General features: G+C 44.3%; 1 protein-coding gene across 9 annotated transcripts in view; it reads right to left on the bottom strand.

Moving 5' to 3' along the window:
- ASXL1 (ASXL transcriptional regulator 1) overlaps window positions 1–14930 on the bottom strand; it is an 81191-nt gene extending 66261 nt beyond the window's left edge. The window contains exons 1-4 of one of the 9 annotated variants that reach the window (XM_063720767.1): window positions 14339–14928; window positions 6651–6733; window positions 4002–4110; window positions 911–985 (exon numbers count right to left, since the gene is read on the bottom strand). In XM_063720767.1, coding sequence (XP_063576837.1) covers window positions 980–985; window positions 4002–4110; window positions 6651–6733; window positions 14339–14395 — 255 coding nt within the window. In that variant the 5' untranslated portion in view covers window positions 14396–14928 and the 3' untranslated portion in view covers window positions 911–979. Of the gene's footprint in view, window positions 1–910; window positions 986–1275; window positions 1369–3392; window positions 3858–4001; window positions 4113–6650; window positions 6734–12355; window positions 12482–13370; window positions 13511–13827; window positions 13900–14338 lie in introns of those variants that run through there. The other 8 variants (XM_054542119.2, XM_054542118.2, XM_054542109.2 and 5 more) reach the window with 8 other exon arrangements.
- Window positions 14931–22801: the final 7871 nt, after the last annotated feature.

The raw sequence follows: 22801 nt of genomic DNA, 5'->3' as shown, positions 1-22801 counted from the left end.
CACCCACCTCAGCCTCTCAAAGTGCTGGGATTACAGGTGTGAGCCACCGTGCCCAGCCCAACAAAATTATGAAGAAGGACAGATGAGGTGGCTCATGCATGTAATCCCAACACTTTGGGAGGCTGAGGTGGGTGGATCACTTGAGTCCAAAAGTTCAAGACCAGCCTGGGCAACAAAGCGAGACGGTCTCTACCAAAAAAAAAAAGAAAAAAAGAAAACCATAAACAGTATTTATCATCAAATGTCAAAAGAATAATGAAGGCTGGGTGCGGTGGCTCACGCCTGTAATCCCAGCACTTTGGGAGGCCGAGGCAGACAGATCACGAGGTCAAGAGTTCAAGACCAGCCTGGCCAACATAGTAAAACCCCATCTCTACCAAAAATACAAAAATTAGCCAGGCATGGTGGTGCACGCCTGTAGTCCTAGCTACTCGGGAGGCTGAGGCAGGAGAATCACTTCAGCCTGGGAGGTGGAGGTTGCAGTGAGCCAAGATCACACCACTGCACTCCAGCGTGGGTTAGAGCAAGATTCTGTCTCAGAAAAAAAAAAAAAAAAGAATAACGAAGTACAAAAATGTAGCCATTATTCACTAAATTCATTCATTAAATATATATTTATTGAAGGCAACTATGTACCTAGTACTGTGAGTAATTAATAAAATACAGACTCTGCTCTCAAGGAGTTTATAGTCTAATTAGAGGAACCAACCAAGCAAACCATTACTCCATTAAAAGAGCACAACGAATATCAGAGAAGTGAGGCCTATGGATGTAAAAGGCCAATGAACAAGATACTATGAAGGATAAGCAACATAAAGCCAAAGGCAGTTAAGATGAGGTACTGAGCAAATATTCAATTAGCACGTCTCAGACACAAGCTGTAGACTAACAGACCACTCCCAAGCTTACGGCAGGTTCATACAATGGTGTTTATTCAAAGATATATTAAAATTAAGATGAAGGGGCCTGGTGCAGTGGCTCACACCTGTAAAATTAAGATGAAGAAATATAATTCAGTTCGCACAAAGCATGTACTATGTCAAGAATTCTGCCCAGAGCCAAATTACAAACACAAATAAAACTCAGTTCCTGCCCTTAAGGTACTCATAGAAAAAAGTAATTATCTTTCCTTTTAAAAACAGAATATATCATTAACAGGCATATTTGTAATAAACATATAATATGTATTAAATAATTATAACTATATATAATTATAGCATATGTAACAATATGCTATATATATGATAATAAAGGGCCAGGTATGGTTGCTCACACCTGTAATCCCAGTGCTTTGTGAAGCTGTGGTGGGAAGATCACTTGAGGCCAGGAGTTTGAGACCAGTTTAACCAACATAGCAAGACTTCATCTCTAGGAAAAAATTTAAAAATTAGCTGGGGTGGTGGTGTATGCTACTCGGGAGGCTAACGTGGGGCTACTGCTTGAGCCCAGGAGTTCAAGGCTACAGTGAGCTATGGTTATACCACTGCACTCCAGCTGTGGACAACAGAGTGAGACCCTGTTTCTAAAAATATAAATTAATATTAAATTAAAAAATAATAGGCCAGGTGCAGTGGCTCACGTCTGTAATCCTGGCACTTTGGGAGGCCAAAGCCAGTGGATCGCTTGACCCCAGGAGTTCGAGACCAGCCTGGGCAACATGGCAAAACTCCTTCTCCACAAAAAATACAAAACATTAGCCAGGCATAGTGGTATGCGCCTGAAGTCCTAGCTACTCAGAAGGCTGAGGTGGGAGGATCTTTTGAGCCTAGGAGGTCAAGGCTGCAGTGAGCTGTGACTGTGCTACTGCACTCCAGTCCAGGTGACAGAACAAGACCCTATCTCAAAAAATATATAATATTAATAGAAAAATGCCATTAACAGGCAATTACGGATGATAAACCTCAGATCATCATAAAGGCTATCATTTATTAAGGACTGACTCAATGCCAGGGATGCACATTCCACCAAAAAGAGGGGTTAAATCCCTCCCAGGTTACAAAGCTAGGTTTTTGTTTTGAGACAGGGTCTTGCTATGTGACCCAGGCTGGAGAGCAGTGGTGTGATCACAGCTCACTGCAGCCTCCATCTCCAAGCTACCCTCCTGCCTCAGCCTCCTGAGTAGCTAAGACTATAAGCACACACACCACCATGCAAGGCTTTTTTTTTTTTTTAATAGAGACAAGGTCACGTACTCCTGAGTTTAAGCAATCCTCCTGCCTTAGCCTCCTAAAGTGCTGGGATTACAGGCATGAGCCACCACACCTGACCACAAAGCTAGGTTTTGAGCTCAGTGGCTCTGTCTCTTCCAAGGCTCGATTACAAGAAAAGCATACAAAACTGAAAGGAAAAAGACCAAACGATTGGATATAAAAACAATATAGAAAACAGCACAGACATCTGACCCCAAGATAAACTTTATTTATATATAAAGACCAAGTTTTATGGCTTCATGTTATATAGTTGGTATTTGTTCAGGTATTTATTTTGAATACAGTCCATCAAGAAAACAAAAAGGAAAGTTTGTATTGACTGCTACAATTTATAACACACTATGGAAGAACGAAAGGGTCAGCATCAAATTTTCAGTTTCTCCAATGTCGACAAGTCATCTTATGTCTAAATCAGGGGTCGACAAAGTACAGCCCCAAATCAAATCTGGCCTGCAGCCTGTTTTCGTAAGTAAAACAAACATTTGTAAATAAAATAATTTTTTTTTATTGGAACACAGCCATGCCCATTCATTGGGGTATGGCTGCTTTCCTACTACAATGGCAGACCTGAGTGGTTAAGACAAAGACAGTATGATCCACAAAACAAAAAAACATTGATTTTCTGGTCCTTTACAGAAAAACTTTTTAGACCCCCGGTCTAAATGATTACCATATATATCACAAATGGTGGAAAAATAATTAGCCTGTTCATTTCGGCCCTATTTAAGCTTTATTATGAACTCCACCTGATTTAAGTACTCTTCCTTTATAATTACTGTCACTTAATTTCCACAAATATGTTCACATTTCAGTTATTTTCCATAGAGTAGGTCTTACATTAGCTGCCCAGTAATTTATCCTTCACATCATTACTACAACAATATCCTAATTAAGGCACATCTGTGGCCAGGTGCGGTGGTTCATGCCTGTAATCCCAGCACTTTGGGAGGCTAAGGCGGACGGATCACGAGGTCAGGAGTTCAAGACAAGCCTGGCCAACATGGTGAAACCCCGTCTCTACTAAAAATACAAAAATTACCTGGGCATGGTAGTGCACTCCTAGCTACTCAGGAGGCTGAGGCAGAAGAATTGCTTGAACCTGGGAGGTGGAGGTTGCAATGAGCTGAGATCGCACCACTGCACTCCAGCCTGGGCAACAGAGTGAGACTCCATCTCAAAAAAAAAAAAAAAAAAAAAGGCACATCGGCAATTATCCCCATAGTTATGCTTCAGTTTTGTACAATCTACAAAGATATAGACAAGAAAAGATGAACACACAGACAAGAGCTGCTATGACTAAATAATTTCTAATATCTAATTCATATTAGAACACCTCAAAGTGCCATTTAGAAGCAACAGCATCTGGCCAGGTGCGGTGGCTCATGCCTGTAATCCCAGCACTTTGGGAGGCCGAGGCAGGTGGATCACCTCAGGTCAGGATTTCGAGACCAGCCTGGCCAACATGGTGAAACCCCGTCTCTATTAAAAAAATTAAAAAATTAGCGGGGCGTGGTGGCACGTGCCTGTAGTCCCAGCTACTTGGGAGGTTGAGCTGGGAGAATCACTTGAACACGGGAGGCAGAGGTTGCAGTGAGCCGAGATCTCGCCCCATTGCACTCCAGCCTGGGTGACACAGCGAGACTACGTCTAAAAAAAAGAACAACATCAATGTCACCTGACTGCATGTGAGAAATGCAAATTCATGGCCCCTATTCCAGACCTACCAGGTGATTCTTATGCACATTAAAAGTCCAAGAATCACTGCGCCAAAACAGAGTTCATATCACTTACCTTGAGTGTGAAAAGGCTGATTCGGCCAGGCAGTTTATAAAACAACCCCTCTCCTCCTCTTGAATTGGAATGTAGCATAGCATTGAGGCATGCGAGAGGGGACGTCCCACTGTAAAACCACAAAAGAATGGATAAGGGTCATACAATCCATCTGCCTACTTAAAGACCTAATCCCTCCAACTCATTCTTAAATGAGAAGAAGCTAAGCAAGAAATACAGAAGAAAAAAATCTCATGACAATTTCACTGTGAAAATAGTAAAAGAATAACCAAATGAAATTCACATAAATCACACTCAGAGAACTCTGGAATAAACATTATGTGATACCCGAAATCCATAACTAACACTTCTTCAGTGCTTTTTGACAATATAAATCAAATTTCCAAGAAAAACCTCACAATTTTTTCAAGTTATATTTTAATAAGTTAATAAATTAAGTTTTAGTAAAATTTTACTATTAAAAGTTTCCTAGCCTCTATATTTCAATCTACATATCATACTCAGAAACTGCCATAGAATATTATGACAAAGAATCACAGAATCAATGGTGCTGTGCCAATAAAACAAGCAGAACTTTTTTCCAGTTAAACATTTTCTAGTAAGTACACAAAAAGAACAGTATTTCATTTGTTTTTTTCTCTGCTGGAAGTGGGGAGATTGAGTTTTATTCTGTATCTACCCAGGAACAATTATTTAAACCTAAATGCAAAAAGTAAGTCAAGTGGATTTAGTTCCCAGTAATGCTTAAACATTAAACTGAAACAATGGCATACTAAGTTGTTTCATGGTCCCTGCCACAACAGCAGGTTGCAAAACGTGACAATTCAGTGCGAAGGATGCTACTTACTGAATCTTTAAATAGAAAAGCTACCAAAAATATCAACAAATGCCCATTACTAATATTAACTGAGTTTGGCACTAGCATATTAGTGCTAGCAGTCACCTGTGCACCCTCTCTTCCCTCTCCCCAGCATGTTAAAAAACACATAAATAGCTTAAGTAAGCCTCTTCACATTTTTCAGAACTAGAGGCCCTAATTTATGCAGTGTTAAAAATAAATTCTGAGTCTAAAAAAACCATTAAAAAACTATTACTTATTTTGCCTTGGAACACACTGGATGCTAAAAAATTTTTCACCAAGAACCAATCTCTAAAAGAAACCTTGTGCAAAATCTGGAGTATCAAGTGGGTGTGCTAGCATCTCTGCTACAAGGGGAACAGCATGCTGGCACAGCTCTTCTGTGACTCCTACATATTATACCTCTGTCTACAAATTACAGAGCTGCTCACTCATCATGAGCCATCATGACTGCTTCATAATTCCTGTAAGAACAAGAAGCAGAAACAAGTTAAGGTTCTCAATTCCATATGTCCCAAAGGGACTCATTTACCTTCTATAGGCAAAGTGGTCCAACAGCAGTGCAGACAGCAGCATGATGGGAAATAGCCCATAAAAACAAAAATAAAGCACAATTATAACACTATACAGTGGATAAGTACAAGTCAAATAAATGTGATGTAGACAATCTTAATCTTCCCTCCCCCACAAAACATCAACTTGAGAATGTTTGAACTGACAACTGGAAAGTGAAGGCCTTTTGACCCTAAAAGGTCAATTAAAGCAGCTAAGTTTGACTAGCAAAAACATGAAGTTTGCTCTGAGTCCCAGGCAAGGACTGTGTAGTACTCTCCTCTTTCCTCATTTAAGTACTTTTTTTGTTTTGTTTTGTTTTTTGAGATGGAGTCTTATTCTGTTGCCCAGGCTGGAGTGCAGTGGTGCAATCTCGGCTCACTGCAACCTCCGTCTCCTGAGTTCAAGCGATTCTCCGGCCTCAGCCTCCCAAGCTGGAACTACAGGCTACAGGCATGCATCTCCATGCCAGCTAATCTTTGTATTGTTAGTAGAGACGCAGTTTTGCCATGTTGGCCAGGCTGGTCTCGAACTCCTGTCCTAAGTGATTTGTCTGCCTTGGCCTCCCAAAGTGCTGGGATTACAGGCGTGCGCCACTACACCCAGCATTTTTTTTTTTTTTTTTTTTAAGTTTGAAGTTAGGATGAGGAAAAAGAAGATTAAAGATAGTCACTGGCTTTCAGGCCAGCAATTCTATGTTTCTAACTTGTTACTTCTCTAGGAAAACTACACCATAAATTTAGAAAATAAAGGTTCACCTCAAAATTCAGTAAATTCATATCACATATGACTGGAATTAGTAGGGGGAAAAAAGTCAGTGGTTTATGTTGATGAGACCACCGTTCTTTTATTCCAAAAGAAAGAAATTCAGTGATATGGCATAGAGAAAAGGGTAGCGTAAGGCACAATAGAGGCTATCAGGTCTGAAACTTCTGAAACAGCACAAGAGAAAATGTGCCCTGACTCCTTACACAAAAAACAAGCTCTATGCCAAGATTTAAGGAAGAGCAAGGAGATGCGGAAAGCCACTGCACCTCTAAATGAAAACAAATGGATGTTCACCCACTGCCACCCTCCACTCAGACGACACACAATTTGGGAAATGGATAGTTCCATCTCACTACCAGACACAGAAGCACAAATACATACACAGATGTACTTACTCTTATCACTACACAACTAAAGAAAGACACATATCCTATGAAACCCTCATGTTAAGCAACAAGAACAATACAAACCTCATTTCCTTTAGTCCTTCTGCCTCTATGACCTGCAGAATCTGTTTTGGTGTCATTGGAGCATCCGAGTAGTTTTCTAATACCTGAAGAAATATAAACGTCCTAATTTCAGTGTGCAATTTCCATTTATATCCATCCATCCACCCATATATCATGGGCTAAAGTTATGCTATGAGGTACCACTGGTGACAACTTAGTTTCTCCACAGTTAAAATTACTTCAGAAATCAAATTACACATATATCCAGTTACTGAAAAGTTATTGCAATTAACTGAAATGTTCTAATTCTCAATTCTAAGGATGCATATCTTCTCAGCATACATGGTATAGTATGCAAGACCTTAGCAACACTGGTTACTGTTTAGCTTGATGCTGTTAATACTGCTAAACCACAGAATATATAGCGCTGCACAAGAAATGTATGAGACAGAAATGCATTCACATTTTCTTTCCCAAGGAAGTTTGATTAGTACGTACATATATATACTAATTTTTGTATTTCAGTAGAGACTAGAGCTAGTCTCGAACTCCTGACCTCAGGTGATCTACCCACCTCAGCCTCCTAAAGTGCTGGGATTATAGAAGTGAGCCACCACGCCCGGCCAAGTACCCATATTTTTAAACGGTGCTTTTTGCCACTGTGTTGTTAATTTGTGGTGTTAACTGCCACAGTACGTTCTGCCATTTGGCACACGATGCTATGATTCTGCATGACTGGTGCAATGAGAAACAGAACATCCCATTTATGTTAGCATCACCTATAACCAAGTCATGGCAGTATTGCAGTATTTTCTTAGTGTGCAACTGCAGCTCTCTTGCTTTAAGACTTGTTTTAGATACATTATTCTCCTAAAGGAAGAAAAAAGCTGTCAACATCTTTGTACTTTGCCTGCCTGTGCAGCTACTCAGGGTACTCCAAATCAAGCTAACATCTTACAGTCCATTTAACTACCATAACCAAGTACTGCTGTCACAAGCAAAACATAAAGCAGTAAGTCGGATAGGACGCTGCTGTCTACAGCCATACCACCCTGAATGTGCCCGATCTCGTCTGATAGGTCTGCTGCGGAAGGTACTCTCTATGGAAGAACATAAGACCTCAGCACCAAAGTCAAGGTTTGGAGAAGATACTAAAATAAAACCCCTATTTCCCATGGTCCTATTCTTTGCTTCTCTTTTCAGATTTTCCATTCTCCATGGGTAACATTATCATCTCAGTTTCAGCTACTACCTAAATTCTGATAACTACCTAATCTCTACCTCTAGCTCTGACTTCTCCCCCAAATTTCAGATTCAAATATTCAGTTGTGTACTGATTATACCCCTTCATTATCTACTCTAATTCAGCTCTACTCTTAATTCATCTAATTGGCAACTCTAATTCACCTCTTCTCCAGACCCACTCTTCTTCCTGTATTCCCTACCTTGATTGACAGCCTGTATAATCACCTAATTCAGAAACGCAGGTGTCATCCTTCTCGCTCATCTGTCCGCCAAGTCCCAAAACCAGTCTCTTACCTGACCCAACACAACAGCCTGTTAATATTTATCCCTCCATCCAGTCCTGCTTTCCTCAAATCCATTCTGACTCTGTTGTCATCCTTCATTCAACAAACACATGGAACACGTACCTTGTGCCAGACACAATTCTAGAGATTCACAGTAAACAAGACCAAATCCCTGCTCTGGTAGAACTTACATGTTATAGCCTGAGGTCAACCCAGCAAAGCAAACCTGCCCTCATCACTTTCAGCTCGAAAATCCTTCAACAGGCCAGGCACACTGGTGCACATCTATAGTCTCAGCTGAGACTGAGGCAGGAGGGTCATTTGCGCTCAGGAGCTCCAGGCTGTAGTGCACCATGATCGTGCCTGTGTATAGCCACTGCACTCCAGCCTGGGTAACACAGTGAAATCTCATCTCTTTAAAGAATTTTAAAAATATATATGGCTGGGTAAAGTGGGTCACACCTGTAATCCCAGCACTTTGGGAGGCCAAGGTGGGCAGATTGCTTGAGCCTAGGAGTTCAAAACCAGCCTGGGCAACATGGTGAAACCCTGTCTCTACAAAAAAATACAAAAAACTAGCTGGGCATGGTGGCGCATGCCTGTAATCCCAGCTACACAGGAGGCTGAGGTGGGAGAATCATCTGAGCCCAGGAAGTGGAAGCTGCAGTGAGCTGTGATGGCACCACTGCACTTCAGCCAGGGTGACAGAGTGAGACCCTGTCTCAAAAAATAATAATAATAATAATAGAAAGCAAATAAAATCCTTCAACAGCTCCTTAATCACATACTGCAAAAGCTGAAGCGTCCAAAGTCCACTGGCCCACTGGTAAAGAACAGGACCTAGAGTTAGATTCAAATTTTTACATTCTAAACTGGGGCAACTACAACCCAACCCGAACCTAGGTTCTCTTTTGAAGGATACTGATGTCTTCCTCTCAGAGTTGTTGGACAGATTAGAGACAATGTAAGTAACGCCTACAATGTCTGGCACAGAGTAGGTGCTCACTGGCCTGGCATATGGAACCCTCACAATCTGGTCTCTGCCTGTCTCTTTACCCATCCACAGTGACACTCTACAAACTTTATGTTCCAATAATTTGTAGATATACCTAATTCTCACACTTTGCAAATACATACACACCCTCTCACCCTTTCTCTCTCTCTCCCACTCTGACTCTTTCTCTCCTGCTATGTGTTGTTACCAGCTCCTGCTTATGCCCTCTGTGATTGGCTTAACTCCTAGTTACCCTTCAAGATTCAGCTCAGAAAGCACCTTCCTCCAGGAAGCCTTCCCTGATCTCTGCCAGGCAGAGGTAAATGTCTCTTTTCAATGTTCCCATTGTTTCATAACACATACAATTATCTTCCAAACCAGGACAGTTGAGAGTGAAAGGAGAAATTCTTTATGACTGGACAAAAGGCAGCAACTGGGATATCTGTTTATGATTTATACAACTATGATAACACGTATCATGACTGTAGTAAAATTCTGTTCCTGTGTCTGGACCTTCTTCATCCCCAGAAGACCATAAGCCCTGAGGGGCAAACCTTATCCACCTCTGTATTCCAAGAACCTAAGTGCCAAGATGGGCAGTACTGACTTGAACAAACCTACAATAAACCCTGGAACAAGCTACTAATGTTCACCGCCACAGATATCATTTCTTTGATACTAATTAAATGAAAGCTGAGCCAGTGAATTTTTGTAGCATTTTTTTTTTTTAAGAAGCATGACTCAAATAGTAACTACCAATTATTTAAACAGCAATCAGAAATAACCTAAGAATTTAAGACAGGAGAAAACAGAATTTCTAAAGGGAAGTTACATCAAAAGATACAAAGTATTCATTTTTATTAAAACTGTTTATGCCTCCAGCTCTTGGTATAAGAACAAGTCAGCAGTGTTCTATTCCTAATCTCTTTCTAGACTACATTTTCTTTTTTTTAAGTATCTCTTCTCTTACTTCAAAGGGGAAAAAAATGTTTGATGTAAGAACTGGTCAGTCATGAATCAAAGTAAAAGATAAAGCATGCAACAAAGAGTTTCTCAAAGCCAGGGAGAATCCATTTAGGGTCCTTGATTTAAAGGGAAATCCCCTTGGCTATTTCTCCCAAACAAACTGTTCGTAACAAGTTGGAGGATTTATATCCACTCGACCACGTAAGGTCTACTTCTTACATCTAGAAAAGACAATATTACAAAATGTGTGAAAGAAAGTCTATTTTTCAACAGCATAATTAACATCTGCAAAAATCAATCTCCTGGGCTATACTATACTGAAATTCTTAAGAAGAATCTTCTTTCCTCTACAAAAGGTTTTTTTTTGTTTGTTTGTTTCTGTTTGTTTTTAAGACAGAGTCTCGCTCTGTCACCCAGGCTGGAGTGCAGTGGCTCGATCTCGGCTCACTGCAAGCTCTGCCTCCCGCGTTCACGCCATTCTCCTGCCTCAGCCTCCCGAGTAGCTGGGGACTACAGGCACTCGCCACCAAGCCTGGCTAATTTTTTGTATTTTTAGTAGAGATGGGGTTTCACCGTGTTAGCCAGGATGGTCTCGATCTCCTGACCTCGTGATCCACCCGCCTCAACCTCCCAAAGTGCTGGGATTACAGGCGTGAGCCACCGCGCCCAGCCTACAAAAAACAATTCTTAAAAGGATTCCCAGTAACACTCCAGTCACCAATCTGAGTGGGGTCAGGAGCAATCTGAAAGTGTTCCCATGGAAGTGCATACAATTGCCATTGCAAACACTCCAAATTCACCTGCCCAAAGCGAAGAGTAGTGTTCAGGTGTTCTAATCAACTGTCCTACGTTCCCTCCTAGTCAAGTTTCTCTCAGTCCAGTGTACACTCTCTCAAATTCTCCAGCACAGTGTTACAGCAACTTTTTTTAAACATTAAGAGGACTGGTTTTTTCTTTTGTTTTGTTTTTGAGACGAAGTCTCACTGTCGCCGCTGGAGTGCAGTGGCGCAATCTGGGTTCACTGCAACCTCCACCTCCCGGGTTCAAGTGATACTCCTGCCTCAGCCTCCCGAGTAGCTGAGGTTACAGGCATGCACCATCACCATGCCTGGCTAATTTTTGTGTTTTTAGTAGAGACGGGGTTTCACCATGTTTGCCAGGCTGGTCTCGAACTCCTGACCTCAGGTGATCCATCTGCCTCAGCCTCCCAAAGAGCTGGGATTACAGGCGTGAGCCACCGCGCCCGGCCTAGGACTCTTAAAAAGTTCCCCCTCACCTACCATCCAGTCCCATCCAAAGAAATGGAAAATTCTAAAACAAAAAACACACACAAGATATTCAAATTACATATCACATTCTCAACAAGTCCTCTTTTTCTTTTTTTTTTTTTTTTTTTTTTGAGACGAGTCTCGCTCTGTCACCCAGGCTGGAGTGCAGTGGCATGACCTTGGCTCTCTGCAACCTCCACCTCCCAAGTTCAAGTGATTCTCCTGTCTCAGCCCCCTCAGTAGCTGGGATTACAGGCATGTACCACCACACCCAGCTAATTTTTGTATATTTAGTAGAGACTGGGTTTTACCATGTTGGCCAAGCTGGTCTAGAACTCCTGACCCTGTGATCCACCCACCTCAGCGTCCCAAAGTGCTGAGATTACAGGCGTGAGCCATGGCGCCCAGCCTCATTACTTTTTTTAGAGTCAGGGTCTCCCTCTATCACCCAGGCTGGAGTGCAGTGGTACAATTAATCACTGGGCACTGCAGCCTCCAACTCCTCGGCCTAAGCTATCCTCAGCCTCCCGAGTAGCTAGGACCACAGGTGTGTACCCCCATGCCCAGCTCATTTTGTTGCTGTTGTTGTAGAGACCGGGTCTATGTTGCCCAGGCTCATCTCGAACTCCTAGCCTCAAGTGATTATTCCGCCTCAGCCACCCAAAGTCTCGCAAATCCTTTTTCACATGTATAACAGCACCACAAAGTAACCCCTATTCATAGGCTGGGCGCGGTGGCTCACGCCTGTAATCCCAGCACTTTGGGAGGCCAAGGTGGGCGGATAACCTAAGGTCACGAGTTTGAGACCAGCCTGACCAACATGAAAAAACCCCATCTTTACTAAAAATACAAAATTAGCCGGGTGTGGTGGCAAACAAACGAAAAACAAACAAACAAACAAAGTAACTCCTATTCATCATATTACTATTTTTAATGAAGAGCCTTAGAAGAAAAAGAGGAATAACTTACCCTGATAACCTGGCTTGAAGTTGAGTCAATGATAAAACAGAAATAGCAACCTCGATGTTGAAGTTCAGACCACAGTAAATTCGAGAATCTAAAGAGACTTAACAGTGGACCCCAAATTCCTAAAGTCAACTAGTAAGAGCCAACAGAACTTTGAGACAAACAGATTTTATAATTCTGTCAAGACATAAATAACACAGGACTTAAAGGTACTTTCACCTACCTCTAACAAGTAAAACTCTGGCAAGCAAATTTCCTTGGGTGCCCAGGGTCATAAACACCCGCATAACAGGAACGCCAAGGAGAATATCAATGAACACACAAAACTCATCGTCCAGGAGGAGAACGAGAGCTCTCTCCCACTCCCCATCAGGCCTATATTTGTTTCCAGGTGAAGAACCATTAGAGAAATCCTGAAATTTCTACAAGATCCTGAAAACTAGCCCAAGCTTCCAATTTTGACTGAATCAGAAAAAAAAAAATATTTCGGAACCTCAAAATCTTCAAACTTCACATGCCAGGCCAAAATAAACTGAAGCACAAAACTTCAGCATACAAACAATTGCTATTTTTGTTCCCTGGGCAACAAATGACTAGGGAAGAGGATAGCAAGCACCAATGAAAATTCTGTAGCCCAAATTCCTTCAGTTTTTATAAATCCGTAACTTTTACAGACTTCGAGAAAGAAAAAGGTGTACTTCAGGTTTGTGTCAAACTCTCCCCGATACTTTTTTTTTTTTTTTTTGCACAACATCTTTGAAGCAGAAAACTCACTTCAAAATAAGAGAGAAAATTGTCTGAGCTTCACTCATCATTAAAACTGAATTACAACCACTACATATAAACTACAGTGTCAAGAGACACTTATGCTATCCGCACCACAACCTCGCTGTGTGACAGATCTTAGGAACTGACATCTTAGTATAACCTGTTACTACTGATATCAGCAGATAATTACCCGAATATGTCTCAAAGTGTCTGAGCTTTGTGGGTGTAATCCAAAAGGAAGCTATTTCACCTGCAAGTCCTCTGACGCTCTGAACACAAAATTCACAACCCCCATCAGTTGAACGAGACGGCTTCAAACACTCAAATTACGCTCTCCCTTGCTGAATCTTCAGTGAACAATGTCTCCCAACAGAGATACTTTGTCTTTATCCAACATACATTCTTTGCAAAGTGGATTCAGCTCTCCTCAAAATACCAATTTCCAGTCCAGCTTCTGAAGGCAAGCACCCCAGTCAGCGTTTCTCAAAGTGGGGTCCGTGAGCCACTGCGTTTGAATCACCTGGGAAGCTGGTGAAAGCGCAGATTCCCAGGCTCTATCCCAGACCCTGAGGCTCAGCAGGTCTTACGAAGGGCCCTAGGAGGAGCGTTCCTAACCGTCTCCCAGGTGTCGCCCACAGGACACTAAAGTTAGAGAACCGCTGCTCAGGGTTCAAGCTGGGAGTAAGCACTTGCTTCCCTCCACGCACCTGGTTTAGATTGGGAAAGCTCAAAATGCCATTGGCGTCCTTGAATGTGGGGTCGCTTTTCCACCCCCGGAGTCAAAGGCACCACCCCATTACCCACCAGGAAGCGAGGGAGGAGCTTCCGACCCTTCCCGGAAACCCAACTCCCCCGGGTGAATGAACGAAGCTGCCCCAGACCCCCAGACGCTGCTAAATAGTGGGGGAGGGGAGGCGGGACCCCGCTGCCCAGAGGGGGAGGAGCCGGCCTGCCAGCTCGCCCCTCCGTAGGAATTTAGCTGCGCGGGGCGGGGGGGCGGGGGGGGGCGCGAGGGCCAACGGAAAAAGGCGCCACATCCCATCCCGGTGGAGCGCTCCCCACCCCTCGCCTTGCGAGGCCGTCCCGTTCGTAAAGGAAGATGGCCCCGCCCCCTCCCGCGGTGGGCAGGGCCTCGCCCCTCCCCCTCCAGTGGGGGGTGCGCGGCGAGCCCCCCCCCCCCGGGGCCCCACGGAGCCCCCCCTCGGCTGCCCGCCTCACCAGGCGCGCGGCCTCGGCCCACGTGCGCTCCTTCTTCTTCTTCTGTTTGTCCTTCATCCTTCTCCCCGGCGGCGGCGGCAGCTCCACGCGGGACCTCCGGGCTGGGCGGGCTGGGGCGGTGGCGCGGGGCTGGGGCGGCGGCGGCGGTGGGGGGGCGCGTGGCAGCGGCGGCGCGCGAGGTCTCGGGTGCGGCCGGGGAGAAGGGGCGGGCACGCGGGGACCGGCTGGCGCGAGAGCGGCGGTGGGGGAGGGGCGGCGGCGGCTCCACGCGCCCGCGCTGCGTCAGTCGCCCACGGCGGCAGCGGCGGCTGCCCCGCGATCGCTAAGGAATGCGGCGGCCCCGCATAACCACGGGGTCAGAGGTCACGGCTCCGGCCTCCGCTTTCCCTCTCTGCTGAGGGACTGAGACAGGACCGACGGCGGGGCGGGAGGGCGAGACGCGGCTTTCCCTTCGGCGCCCGAGTGCGTGCGTGTCTGCCGTGGGTGTGTGTGAGTGTGTGTGAAGAGTGAGGAGGGGGAGTGTGGGGTTTTTTTTTTTTGAACAAAAACAAACCGAAAGGGCGTCTGGGAGTCGTAGTCCCAGCGGCCTCTCTGGCCTCCCCCGCTCCGGAAGAATATGGCCGCGTGAAGCACGTGGACCACACTTCCCAGCGTGCCCGGCGGCCCCCTTCCGCTCTCCCTCTCGCGTCCTCCGCCCAGCACCGACCTCAGCTAGGAACGGGGACGGATCGCTGTTCGGGGAAGGGGCTGGGTGGAGTCTCGCGAGGTGCGAGAACTGGCTGGGGGCCTGCGGGATTCTGGGAGGCGATGCTGGGAAGGGGCGGTGGCTGGGCTCCCCCGGCCACCCTTAACCCCTTCGGTGCTTTTTGCTTCAGGACCTCCGGGCGGGTGCGTGTGGGGAGTGAGGATGGGGAGCTCGACTCGCAGTTCCCACTTCGTGCTTCTCCTCGCCTAAACGGTTCTCACCTACACTTTTCGTAGGGGACGAGAGGCAGGACTTTCCCTTTTGGTCCCCTCTGAATGACTCACTGCCACATAATAATGAGACAAAAAGACCCTCATACCAGTAAAACGGTTATTCCACGGCTGATGGACTTAGACGGTTCCTCATTTCTTCCTGTGCTTTCAGGCCGCTGTGTATTTGCAGAGCCTGCACCCGCAGCCTAGAGCGTTCTTAGGAACTTGGTGATATGTTGACGGGTCGTGTAAAGAACTTGGACTCTGGGGCCATACTGAACAGAATGCACCTGAGGGCGTTTTTAGAGGCAGGCAGTACCCTGGAGAGAACTCAGGCCCTGGAGTCCAACGGACCTAGACTGGAATCTTGGCTGAGTCACTCCCTGGCTGTCCACTCAACCTCTCTGAGCCTCAGTTTTCTGATCTGCATTTGTCTTGTATTTCATGGCATTATTGGAATTAAAATTAACATACAATTCTTGACAGATTGGAAGAGGATGTGAAGGGAGATCTTGACATTATTAGGTCCGTATGATTTGGCGCCTGGCATAGAGCAAATGTTTAATAAATGGTAGCTGTTATTACCAGCTGAGAAACAATGGGCAATGTACTTAGCCTCTCTGAGCCTTAGTTTTAGAACCTGAAATGAAATTCAGAGCGCCCAGCACATAGGTTTGCTGTAACTGTAGGTTCAGTCGTTGTCCAGAAACATTTCTAGAGTCCGTCCGGAGTTGGATTGATGCCAGCTCTTAAAAACTGTGAAGGCAGGATCAGTGGCCACATTTAAACGGTTTCCCTGGGTGAGGAAACACACTCTCCACTCCCTAATGTTAACACGTAGCAAGAGCCAGTATTGACAGGACACCATTATGGTGTAGCCCAAACTCTAACGCCAAGGGGTTCAGTGTTCTGCTTCTAATACTGGTCACAGAAAACTTTTGAGTCTGGTAAGCAAAATTCTACAAAGGGAAAAGACTGCAAAGTTAGAATAAGACACCTCTTAGAATCTCTCTAGCTTTACCCTGAGAGAAAGGAGGAACTACCGTCCCTCAAAAAACTGTTTGACTTGATTTTTTACAAAGGATTTTTAACTTTTTTTTTTTAATCTACAGCCGATACAGTATTCTTTGGCAAGTCATTTGGCTTCTTTCAGATGTCTTCTGAAGTAGCTTTACTGCCCTCTGACCTACAGGGAATAACTGAAATTTACATGTTTAATACAGGCACTGTGGTAGGCAGAATAATGTCTTCCCCCCTTGCCCAAAACTGTCCAAGCCCTAGTCCCTGGAACCTGTGAATATGTTGCTTTTTTTTTTTTTTTTTTTTTTTTTGAGACAGAGTCTCGCTCTGTTGCCCAGGCTGGAGTGCAGTGGCGTGATCTTGGCTCACTGCAACCTCCGCCTCCCGGGTTCATGCGATCCTCCTGCCTCAGCCTCCGAAGTAGCTGGGATTACAGGCATGCGCTACCATGCCCAGCTAATTTTTGTATCTTTAGTAGTGACTGGCTTTCTCCATGTTGGCCAGGCTGGTCTTGAACTCCTGACCTCAGGTGATCCACCCATCTCGGCCTCCCAAAGCGCTGGGATTACCAGCCAGCATTCTTTGGCAAAAGATATTTTGCCAATGGAAATAAAGCCCTTAAAATAAGATGATTCCGTATCATCTGAGTGAGCCCAATGTAATCACGTGAACCCTTGAAAGCAGAAGAGGGAGGCAAAAGAGATGTTTTGGAGAGATGAGGCAGAGGAATTAAATTCAAAGTATGAGAGGAATTCAACCTACTGTTGCTGGCTTTGAAAGTGGCTACAAGCCAGGGAATCCAGGCAGCCTGTAAAAGCTCAGAGGAAGTCCTGCCAAGATCCAGCAAGGAAATGGGGACTTCAGTCCTACAACCTCACAGAGCTGAGTTCTGACAAGCTGAATGAACTTGGGAACAGATTATACCCCCTCCCCAACTCTCTAGAAAGGAATATAGACACTTGATTTCAGCCTGGTGAGACTGGAAGCAGAGAATCAGCTGAGCCATGGAATCCAGACGTCGGGCCCACAAGAAGTGTGAAACAGAAATGAATATTGTTTTATGACACTAAATCTGTGGTAACTTCTTACAGCCCCCAAAGAAAGCTAATACAGTCATTATGGAAACACCTTTATTTCTTTCAGCGAACACTGCCTGACTTCAGTTGGGTCAAACCATGGGGGAATCCAGATTTGAATATTTCAAGGTCTCTGCCCTTGCAGAATCAAACAGAAACAAATGACAACATCGTAGTTAAGTGTGAAAATAGTATGTTCAGAGAACTGTACAGATATGTTAGAAAGTTGGCTTCAGTCATTAAACCTTAAGTAGATGTGATTTTTTTAAAGTTAATGACATTCATGAGTTTATTTTCTTCTCAGAAGCACCAACAGACAAACCTATACATTTGTGGTGTGTGTTTTTCTGTTTTTTAATCACAGTGCTTTTATTATAGATTATCTTCAGAAGTTAGTGCAGGTGGCATGTGGAAGATAAACAGAACAGATACTCAACCCTGCCTAGTTTGGGGATGAGTCACTGTTTTCAAACTGCACAGTTAAAAGCAAAGTGCATATTCAAGAACCAAGTTAACAGGCCACCAGCAGACACCCAGGAATTCCCAAAGGGACACATATATCCCATAAACTGCACTGCAAGATAATATATTCTCATTGGCTCTGCACGTCAGCAGGCCTGGGTTTGAATCTCTGCAGTCTTTCTCCATCCAGCTCTGTGGCCTTGGGCAAGTTATGAAACCTCTCACTGACTCAGTGCCGTCATTTGGACAGCAGGGTACGTAGCAAATTCAAAGAATGGAACTGAGATTAAATGAGATCTTTGTAAAGTGCCTAGCACGTAGTAGATACTCACTAAATACCAGCCCTCTTTGCCTCCAAAAAGTTTTAGTGTCTAAAGTGTAAAAAGTGCCTCATTGTTTATACTTTGAGTGAATGAAACCTTGGAACAGGGTTTGCCCCTGTAACAGATGTTCTCTCTCAATAATATTATCCCCGTTTTCAAATGAAGCTGAGGTTCAGAGAGGTCAGATTACCTCCCCCGGGTCCAGATGATTAAATGAGATTACATTTGCTAAATAAACTTCCAGCATAGCAGATGATCAGTACATGTATAGCTCTCCTTGTCCCTCCCACATTTAATTTCTTTGTGTGACTTTGGTTTAGTGATTGTGTTCATGCTAGCGTCTTTGGTTTCATCATCATATCCCCAATGCATGGCACAGTCTTGGCACATGGTAGGCACCCAATCTGTTGAATAAATGACCCAATCTCAGTAATTACTTTATTGGAGAAGCTCTGAAGACTAATTTCCCTTTGAACCCTAAACAATGTTTGGAACCTGCTCAGGGAGAATCGGGAAAGACTAAGACAGGATTTCACCCAAATATATCTATGCAAGTTATAAAGATGCTCATGGATAGAGAGCATGACTTCAGCTGGGCGTGGTAGCGTGTGCCTATAGTCCCAGCTACTCAGGAGGCTGAGGCAGGAGGATCATTTGAGCCCAAGAGTTTGAGGCCGCAGTGAGCCATGGTTGCGCCATCGCACTCCAGCTTGGGTGACAGAGCAAGACCCTGTATAGGAGACTTCATGACCTTATTATTGTCATTAAGTCACAGAATCTGCCCACGTGATGGGCAGCCCTCACTCATAGCTCACCTTCCATTCACCAGCATTTAAATCCTGCTGTTCAGTCTCCCAGTAGGGAGAAAAACGTGTTTAAATTACCAAAATGTCTTTTTCGTTTGTTTGAGACAGGGTCTCTCTGTTGCCTAGACTGGAGTGTCATTGTAGCCTTGACCTCCTGGGCTCAAGTAATTCTCCCACCTCAGCCTCCCAAAGTGCTGGGATTGCAGGCATGAGCCACTGTGCCTGGCAACAAAATGTCAATAATGGTTACCTCTGGGTAACCATAAGACTATGGCAACTTTTGATTGTCTTTTTTTTTTTTTTTTGAGACAACGTCTCACTCAGTCACCCAGGCTGGAGTGCAGTAGCATGATCATGGCTCACTACAGTCTTGACCTCCTGGGCTTAAGCCATCCTCCCACCTCAGACTCCTGAGTAGCTAGGAGTAGGTAGGGCCACAGACACATTCCCCCACCCCCAGCTAATTTTTTTTTAATTTTTTGTGGAGACAGGGTCTCGCTATGTTGCCCAGGATAGTCTCAAACTCCTAACCTCAAGTGATCCTCCAGCCTCGGCCTCCCAAAGTGCTGGCATTACAGTTGTGAGCCATGGCCATATTACCTCTTGTTTTTGAGACAAAGTCTTGCTCTGTCATCCAGGGTGGAGTGCAGTGGCATAATCTTGGCTCACTGCAACCTCTGCCTCCCAGGTTCAAGCAATCTTCCTACCTCAGTTGCTGGAATAACAGGCATGTGCCACACCACCAGGTTAATTTTTGTATTTTTAGTAGAGACGGGGTTTCTACATGTTTGGCCAGGCTGGTCTCAAACTCCAGACCTCAAGTGATCTGCCTGCCTCAGCCTCCCAAAGTGCTGGGATTATAGGCATGAGCCACCACGCCCGGCCCATATTACACTTCTTAATTGAAAAAAATTCTTTTTCATTTCAACCACAAAACATAGAACATTTAGATTAAGGTAGTAGCTATGGGTAATATTTTTTCTTTTTTATATTTGTATTTTCAAAACCTAGAATTAGTATGTGCTACTTTTATGATGGAAAAACAAATTCCATTCTCAATGCAATATACCTCAACAATGTGAAAACAACTTTAATAATTATTAATATTTTTATTTTGCTTAAAAAGATTTGTGGGACCCCCTAGAATGGCCTCAAAGGAAGGACAACCTGAACTTCTTTTTACCGAAATCATGGAAAATGGCAGCTCTCTGATGCTTTAAGGTTTTCAAGTATTGATTTCAGGACCTCAATAAGGTACCCATCCCAATTTTTAATCTCTCTTAATAATGCAGAGATTTACTCACATCCACCATAATGCTTCTGGCCTCAATTTAAGCCATTTCCCCTATTATTTCTTCTGTGAAAGAAGGAAAAGAACCTTTAAAATGTATTTTAACATCAAAATGCTGAGCGGGTGGTATGCCAAAGTGATGAGAGCGGTGAATGGGTTATTTCTTTGTTTCCCATGATTTATAATAAAAACATCAACTTACACCCTACCCTAAATGCCTTTTCTTCCTCTAATATCTAAATGTGAAGTTGGGGGCTTATATAAATGGCTTTTCACAGGACTTAACTCTTGAATTCCAAAACCATCATACGAGGTGAATGAGAAAAGTGGGCCAGTAAAGAAAAGACACTTTCCCAAGATCGCACAATTGGTCGTTGCTGGAGTCGACATTTAAACCCCAAGCTCCTCATTCCAAGTTCTTTCTAAGGCACTGTGGTAGCCTTAGAAATAGCAACCTCCTCACAATCATATCCTTTTTTAGTCCCCTCCCACTTTGATTAGGGCTGAACTCTGTAACTGTGGAAATAAGCATACGTGGCTTCTGGGGCTAAGTCAGAGAAAACATTGCAGCTCTGCCTTGTTTCAGGTCACATGCTCTGGGGGAAACTAGCCACCATGTCATAAGGACACTCAAGCAGTTTTCTGGAGAGGTCTATATGACAGTAGCCCCAGACAAACTTTCACATGACTTCAGCCTTGGCCAACATCTTGCCTACAACCTCATGAAAGACCTCAAGCCAGAATCATCCACATAAGCTGGATTCCAGACCCACAGAAACAGTGAGACATGATATGTTGATTTTTTGTTGTTGTGGGTTTTGTTTTTGTTTTTTGTTTTTTGTTTTTTTGAGATGGAGTCTTACTCTGTCGCCCAGGCTGGAGTGCAGTGGTGTGATCTCAGCTCACTGCAACCTCTGCCACCCGGGTTCAGGCGATTCTCCTGCCTCAGCCTCCCGAGTAGCTGGGATTATAGGTGCCTGCCATCGGGCCCAGCTAATTTTTGTATTTTTAGTAAAGGTGGGGTTTCACCATGTTGGCCAGGCTGGTCTTGAACTCCTGACCTCATGATCCACCCAACTCAGCCTCCCAAAATGCTGGGATTACAGGTGAGGGCCACTGCACCCAGCCGAAATGTCGATTGTTTTAAGTCACTAAATTTTGAGGTAATTCGTTTCACAGCAATTGACAACTAATAAAGACATAGTGTCTCCCCTTCTGAGTGGTGCTTACCTTTTGTGAAGCCTGTTAAAAAGCAATGGACCCTCTTTCCAGAAAAACTTATACCTATTTATAGGAAATTCTCTATAGTGTTCCAAGGTATTCCTGGCCCCTCTTGAAACCCCAAGAAATACAACTACATGTCCCAGTTTATGGAGTTAATAGATGCCAGAGCCAGGATTCAAACCCAACTACCTCAACTACACAGCTCACATCCTCTGCCCCTTTGCCATTGCCTTCCTAGAGGCCGGGTTCAGAACCACCTGCTCTAAGTTCAGTTGTCCTTACGTCTTCATCTTCCTTCTGCATTCTATCCCTTTATTCTTTTTTTCTTTTTTTCAAGAGTGAGCAGCAGCAAGATTTATTGTGAAGAGCAAAAGAACAAAGCTTCCACAGCATGGAAGGGGACCCACGCAGATTGCCCTATCCCTTTATTCTTATAGGTCACATTTCTCTGGACCCATTTTAATTGCAATTCCTGAGTGACCCATTGTGTATTACGTCCCAGCAAAAACACAAAGACAAGCTCACTGACTCTGAAGGCCCCTGGTCTAATGGGATCTTAGAGATGGAAATAAATAACCGTACACATTATTAAAACCTATTATCTTAGGTCCTTTTGGACAAGGAGGCAGCAACAAACTCCGAGAGGGCAGCCTTCACAGAAGAGCTAATACTTTAGCTGGGCCTTGAAAGCCCAAAGGAAAGAGGGTGGCTCAGGTGAATTCTGGGTAGAAGTGACAGTGAGTATGATAGGGAGTGGTCTCCATGGGTCTGTGTGTGAAAGAGCAAATGTGTTCACTTGGGGACAGGCGAGCAGTCCAGAGGGGCAGGAGCAGGAGACAAAGCCAGAAAGGTGGGCTGGGCAGATCCCAAGCAAAGAAGTCTTGACCACCTCCTGTAACAACCAGCTCAATAGAGCTATGATCTGAGCTCATATATTGGCTCTTACCCAACCCTGTGACCCCAGACCCAACAGCAGAGGCCCTGACACAGGTGTTTGTCAACGTTTGCTGAATGAATTCATTCAAGCAGAACTGGGTGCTAAGACTGGTCTGCAGTTGGGGCAGGGAAAGCAAGATAGGGTTGCAGAGTCACCCTTGATGCCTCCTTGAATGTCATTTCTTTGGCAAGGTTTTGTCTAATTTCCTGCATTCATTAAGCCGTCCATCCTCCCATACCACTCAATGCGTTCTTCAACATATAATGAAAAATCTAATTCACTCTTGACATTAATGATGACTTCAATGTCTACTCCAAATTAGACAGTCAGCCAGATGACATCAGGGACTGCTTGCTTCTTCACTGAT

This window comes from Pongo abelii, chromosome 21 (genome assembly GCF_028885655.2).
Source record: "Pongo abelii isolate AG06213 chromosome 21, NHGRI_mPonAbe1-v2.0_pri, whole genome shotgun sequence".
In the NCBI taxonomy this organism is placed as follows: domain Eukaryota; kingdom Metazoa; phylum Chordata; class Mammalia; order Primates; family Hominidae; genus Pongo; species Pongo abelii.
This window is presented reverse-complemented; position numbering and strand designations above follow the sequence as displayed.